The 6,000-nt window shown below is 38.3% G+C and overlaps 1 protein-coding gene across 1 annotated transcript; it reads left to right on the top strand.

Moving 5' to 3' along the window:
* The first annotated feature begins 1,055 nt into the window (after positions 1-1,055).
* Positions 1,056-2,720, top strand: LOC137935266 (uncharacterized). Its single transcript, XM_068779952.1, has 3 exons — positions 1,056-1,632; positions 1,792-2,375; positions 2,541-2,720. Exons 1-3 carry the CDS (start codon positions 1,056-1,058, stop codon positions 2,718-2,720), a joined length of 1,341 nt encoding a protein of 446 aa, XP_068636053.1.
* The last annotated feature ends 3,280 nt before the right edge of the window (positions 2,721-6,000 follow it).

The following is a 6,000-nucleotide window of genomic DNA, read 5'->3' as shown; positions in this document are numbered from 1 at the left end:
AAGTTTTTTTTTTAAAAGTGTTTTTGTTATACTCAAACCCCCCATCCTTGTTCACTGAGCATAAAAGTAGACTAATCACTCTTCGTGGGATTGATCCTTACTCGCACTACTACATATATTTTTAGGAGTATAGGTTTTATTTTTGGTTGCCTACGACAGCACACCAAATTTTGGCGCCGTTGCTGTGGAGTAATTCTAGTTGATTTTTGTGTTTCTTGTCATCATTATTTTGTTCTAGAAATTTTTGAAAAAATAAATCATTAGTTTTTCCTTGTTACGGTTTTGGCAGAATTTTGACTCTGAAGCCAAATTCCATTGTTTTCTAGGATTTTTATAATTTTTATTTGTTTTTGTTATTCTAGATTTTGCCTAATTGTTTTTGATGTTTTATTAGAGTTCCCTTGATTTTTATGATTGTTTCTTGATCTTCTAATCAAGGTGATTTGCAGTGTGATCCAGAAATAGAGAGAACTTTGCCCAGGTTAAGCAGAGAAGCTGAGAGGAATTCTGAATCTAGCTCTTGATTCCCCATTTGATAGCGAACCTGATTTAGAGGAGGAGGAAGTCATGGCTAGAAATCGAACTTTGAAAGAGGTTGCAGCCCCTGATTTGAATCAACAATCCTTATGCAGAACGTTCCCCTCTTTAGATGCTACTACTACATTTGAATTAAAATCTAGACTAATACATCTCTTGCCCACTTTTCATGGTCTTGCAGGTGAAGATCCTCACAAGCATCTAAAGGAGTTTCATGTGGTATGCACGAGTATGAAACCCACGGGGGTGACTGAAGAGCAAATTAAATTACGAGCCTTTCCGTTTTCTTTGAAGGATTCGACTAAGCATTGGCTCTATTATCTACCATCCGAGAGTACTACCACATGGGATGAGATGAAGAGATTGTTTTTGGAGAAATATTTCCCAACTTCAAAGGCGGCCAGCATTCAGAAAGAAATGTGTGGTGTAAGGCAGCATAACGGAGAGTCCCTACACGAATTTGCGAGCAAATTTTTATCTAGTATTTCTATGAGGGCCTTCTACCCACTGATAGGAGCATGATTGATGCTGCTAGTGGAGGACCTTTGGTGGATAAAACTCCCGAGGCCACAAGAAACTTGATTGCAAATATTGCGGCCAATTCTCAACAATTTGGCACTAGGCTTGATCTTCCATCTAAGAATGTTAATGAGGTAAATATTTCCTCCCTTGAACAACAAATTGTGAGTCTAATTTTTCTTGTTCGTCAAATGACTGTAGGTAATACGCAAATAGCGAAGGCTTGTGGGTTTTGTTTAGTAGTAGGGCATCCAACCGATATGTGTCCAAGTCTTCAAGAGGAGCCCACTGAGCAAGTGAATGTGGCAGATGGTTTTCCTGGACAACCGCAAATGAACTATGATTCCTATTCGAACACGTATAAGATGGGACGAAGGGATCATCCCAAATTTAGCTATGGGAATCCACAAGTTAATCAGCCCACGACTCAAAATCACCCAAGTTACCAGCAATATAGGCAGCCATATCCCCCTGGACAACAATCGCGCCAAACTTCCAATTCTGGTATGTCTTTAGAAGATATTGTTAAATCTCTAACCACTAATAATTTGCAATTTCAACAGGAGACAAGGGCCGGTATTCAAAGTTTTGATAATCAAATGGGTCAGATGGCAACTGCAATTAGTCTGCTAGTGGCATAAAGTTCGAGGAAACTACCCTCTCAAAAGGTAGTAAATACAAGAGAAAATGCAAGTGCAATCTTTTTGAGAAGTGGTAAAGAGGTTGAGATTCCAGAAAAGGCAACCCCTGCATCGTCAGACCAAGAAAAGGAGAAAAATGTCGTTGTAGACAGGAACGTTCCCAATGATGATGACGTACCTAAGCGTAAGTTTCCACCTCTTTCTGATTATAAACCAGTTCCTCCTTTTCCTCAGGCTTTGGCAGATTCTAAAAAATATGAGCAAAATAAAGATTTATATGAGAATTTCCATAGATGTGAGGTAAATATTATATTTTTAGATGTTATTAAACAAGTGCCTCGTTATGCTAAATTCTTGAAAGAACTGTGCACAATTAAGAGAAAACAAAAACTTAAAGGATGTGAGAGGGTGATAGTAGGGGAGAATGTTTCTACAGTTATTCAAAGAAAATTCTCTGCGAACTGCAAAGATCCAGGTATGTTTACCATCTCTTGTACATTAAGTAACACCAGATTTGAGAAGGCCATGATAGATTTAGGAGCTTCAATTAATGTCATGCCATATTTTATATATGCTTCTTTGAAACTTGGACCTTTGAATAAAACTGGTGTTGTGATTCAATTGGCTGATAGATCTAACGCCGATCCTAAGGGTGTAGTTGAGGATGTTCTTGTGCAGGTTAATGATTTGATTTTCCCTGCTAATTTCTATGTGATTGATATGGAAAATGGTGACCAAATTGCTCCTATTTTGTTAGGAAGACCATTCTTAAAGGCATCCAAGACTAAGATAGATGTTCATAGTGGCACACTTACCATGGAATTTGATGGTGAAATTGTTAAGTTTAACATTTATGATGCCATGAAATATCCTGGCGATGATAATCTTGTTTATTCTATTGATGTGATTGATTCTTTCGCACATGAAGTTTTTGAACTTGATGGAAAATATGAATTGGAAGTTGCCATTAGTAAGCATCTTGAGAAAGAGAATGAGGAGTTAGCCTTGAGTTTTGATTTGTAGGAAACTGTTGCAGCGTGTAGAATTTAGGATCTCGTGAGAGGAACTTTAGATCAACGAGGAAGAAGAAGAAGAAAGGAGAAGGAAAGGAGCAGAAGAAGGACGTGGAAGGAGAGAGTTTGGATTAAGGGAGAAGAGGTTTGCGTCAAGAGGAGAATGAGGGCTGGACGAATTTGTGGAAGGAGAGAAGAGAGCTTCAATGCCCTACCTCTTAGCCAATGCCTTTATTTATAGTCTTTACAATGCCCTTAGGGCTACAACTTGATGAAACAAAAGACATGAAAATAACACATCTTTACACCCCCTATGCCATCTTTAAGAAAAACACCATATTTCACACATATGCCACTCCTTTGACGTGTGGGTTTCTTGTCTTGAGCTTGTGGGTTTGAGCCCATCATCCAACTGGAGGAGAAAAGACATCATAAATACCCAACTTGCCACATATAAAAGATAGGATTTTAGATGTAACGGGTTTAGTGAGAATATCAGCTACTTGCTCTTGAGATGAAACATGTTTGAGGGAGATTATTCCTGCTTGAAACTTCTCTCGTATAAAGTGACAATCCACCTCAATATGTTTTGTTCTTTCATGGAAAACTGGATTTGAAGTAATATGAATGGCTGCTTGATTATCACAATGCAAACCCATGGAACCCTTTTTTATAAAAACCTAATTCGGTAAGAAGTGTCCTAACCCATTAGAGTTCACTAATTGTATGGGCCATAGCTCTGTATTCTGCTTCGATGCTATATCTTGCAACCACATTTTTATTCTTACTTTTCCATGTAACCAAGTTTCCTCCAACCAGAGTACAATATCCTGATATAGATTTTCTATCATCAGGTGATCCAGCCCAATCTGCATCTGAGAAGCCTTCTATGTTGAAGTGCCCATGTTTTTTATTGTTGGAATTGGCTACTTGTCTTTAATATTCACATTGTGCCTTCTCTAATAGGTCGATCTTTTAGTGCAAATGGTTTTAATATGGTATCAGAGCAGGTCGGTCGTGTGTTCGAATCCTGCTGCCCCCAATATCTATGTTGATGAATTTGGTCCCCCGGTTTGTGAGGGTTACCCAGTGTTGTGGGTCCTCCGGTTTGTGGGGGTTGCCCCGTGTTGTGGGTGTCGCACGTGCGATGGAGTGTTGGAATTGGCTGATTGTCTTTAATATTCACGTTGCACCTTCTCTAATAGGTCAAACTTTTAGTGCAAATGGTTTCAATATTTATATAGCAATCCTCTTCCTGGAGCTCCTTTTAGGTATCGTAATATTCTCTCTAAGGCCTGCCAGTGGGTAATCTATGGTTTGTGCATGAATTGACTCACCACACTTACAACATATGATATGTCCGTCCTAGTTACCATGAGATAGATCAGTTTTCCCACGAGTCTTTGATATTTGCCAATATCAATATCTTCTCTATCTGTGGCACACAATTTTATATTTGTATCCATAGGTGTGTCAACTGGTCGACAACCCTTCATTCTTGTTTCTTCAAGGAGATCCAAGACATATTTCCTCTAAGACAAGATTATCTCATGCTTAGATTGAAGAACTTCTATGCCCAAAAAAATATTTAAGCATACCCAGATCTTTAGTCTTGAATTCCTGACATATCATCTTCTTCACTTCTTGTATGCTCTGAGCATCATCACCAGTTAAGATAATATCGTCAACATACACAGCCAATAATATTTTTCCTTTGACAGTATCTTTATAATATACTGAATGATCAACCGAGCACTAATGAAAACCAAAATGTAGAAGTGCTTGACTAAATTTATCAAACCAAGCCCGAGGGGACTGCTTAAGGCCATATAAAGATTTTTTTAACTTGCATACCGACTCCTCCTAAACCACATAACCAGGTGGTTGAACCATATAAATTTCCTCACTTATATCACCATTTAAAAAGCATTTTTAACATCCAATTGATATACATGCCATGATGAGTTAGCAGCAATAGATAAGATGATGCGTACCGAATTCAATTTTGCAACAGGAGAGAAGGTCTCCTCATAATCGATCCCATAGCACTGAGTATAACCTTTAGCAACTAGTCAATCTTTAAGACGAGCAACCGATCCATCCAAATTATTTTTTACCGAAAACACCCATCTACAACCAACCGGTCTTTTACCTTTTGGGAGTGATGTTAAGGACCAGGTTTGAATTTCATATAAGGCATGCATTTCTTCATCCATAGCGGCCTTCCAATCTGGATGCTTCAGATCCTCTTGATATGACTGTGGAATGGAAGTAGAAGAAAGAGAGGCAAGGAATTGAAAACACTCGGAAGACAAGCGATGGTGAAATATAAAATTTGAGATAGGATGTGAAGTAGTACAAGAACGACATTCCTTTCTTAAAGCAATAGGCCTAGTATAAAATTCAGGCCCAAAAATAGGAGGAGAAGGACTTACCTCTGGTGGATCTAACAACTCCATAGGTGAAGGTACTGCCGGTATGTCAGGGATGGGTGAACTTCAACATTGAAGGGCACAAGCGGACACGGAGTGGAAGAAGGAAATGTCCATCCTGGAGGAGCATCATGGGAGGAATAGAAGGCGGTGTCCTCAAAGAAAGTCACATCCCAAGAGATAAGCATCCTCTGAAGGGTAGGATTGGAATAGACATAACCTTTCTGGGTGCGAGAGGACCCCAAAAAAATGCACCTCATAGACCGAGGATCAAGTTTATTTTGTTGTGGAGAAGTAACATGAACAAAAGATGTACATCCAAACACTTTCAAAGGGAGAGAAAAAGGATCTTCACCATGAAATAACACAGAGTAAGGAGTTTTATTATGAAGAACTGATGAAGGTAACCTATTAATAAGAAAACATGTTATAAGTATAGCATGAGGACAATAAAAATAAGGGACCTTCACGGTGTAGAGGAGACCCCAAGCAACTTCAAGAAGATGACGATTCTTCCTTTCAGCAACACCATTTTGTTGAGGGGTATAGGCATATGATGTTTGATGGATAAGCCCATTACCCTCACAAAATGATTTGAATTCATTAGACATGTATTCCTTAGCATTATCAGACCTAAGGATTTGAATTTTCTTGCCAATTTGTGTCAATACCATAGCATGAAAAATTTTAAACAAAGGAAGAATTTCTGAACGCTCTTTAAATAAATATAACCAAGTCACTCAGGTAAAATCATCAACAAAAATGACAAAATATTTAACTTGGGAAATATTTGAGACACTTAAATGTCATCATACATCATAATGTATTAATTCAAAAGGAGCAGTACTTGTAGTTGTA

The sequence above is a fragment of the Aristolochia californica genome, unplaced genomic scaffold, assembly GCF_029961685.1.
Source record: "Aristolochia californica isolate CCGP_79_NKW_82.1479 unplaced genomic scaffold, dmAriCali1.0.hap1 SCAF_6, whole genome shotgun sequence".
NCBI lineage: Eukaryota > Viridiplantae > Streptophyta > Magnoliopsida > Piperales > Aristolochiaceae > Aristolochia > Aristolochia californica.
Note: the sequence above shows the minus strand (reverse complement) of the source record. Positions and strands in the feature narration are given on the sequence as shown.

Excerpts from the sequence above, each read along its gene's own strand:
- LOC137935266 (XM_068779952.1), top strand. The coding sequence starts at position 1,056 with ATGATTGATGCTGCTAGTGGAGGACCTTTGGTGGATAAAACTCCCGAG. Across the intron at positions 1,633-1,791 it reads TCAACAGGAGACAAGGGCCG|AAAAGGCAACCCCTGCATCG; the intron begins GTATTCAAAGTT and ends TTGAGATTCCAG. Across the intron at positions 2,376-2,540 it reads TTGAGGATGTTCTTGTGCAG|TTTAACATTTATGATGCCAT; the intron begins GTTAATGATTTG and ends GAAATTGTTAAG.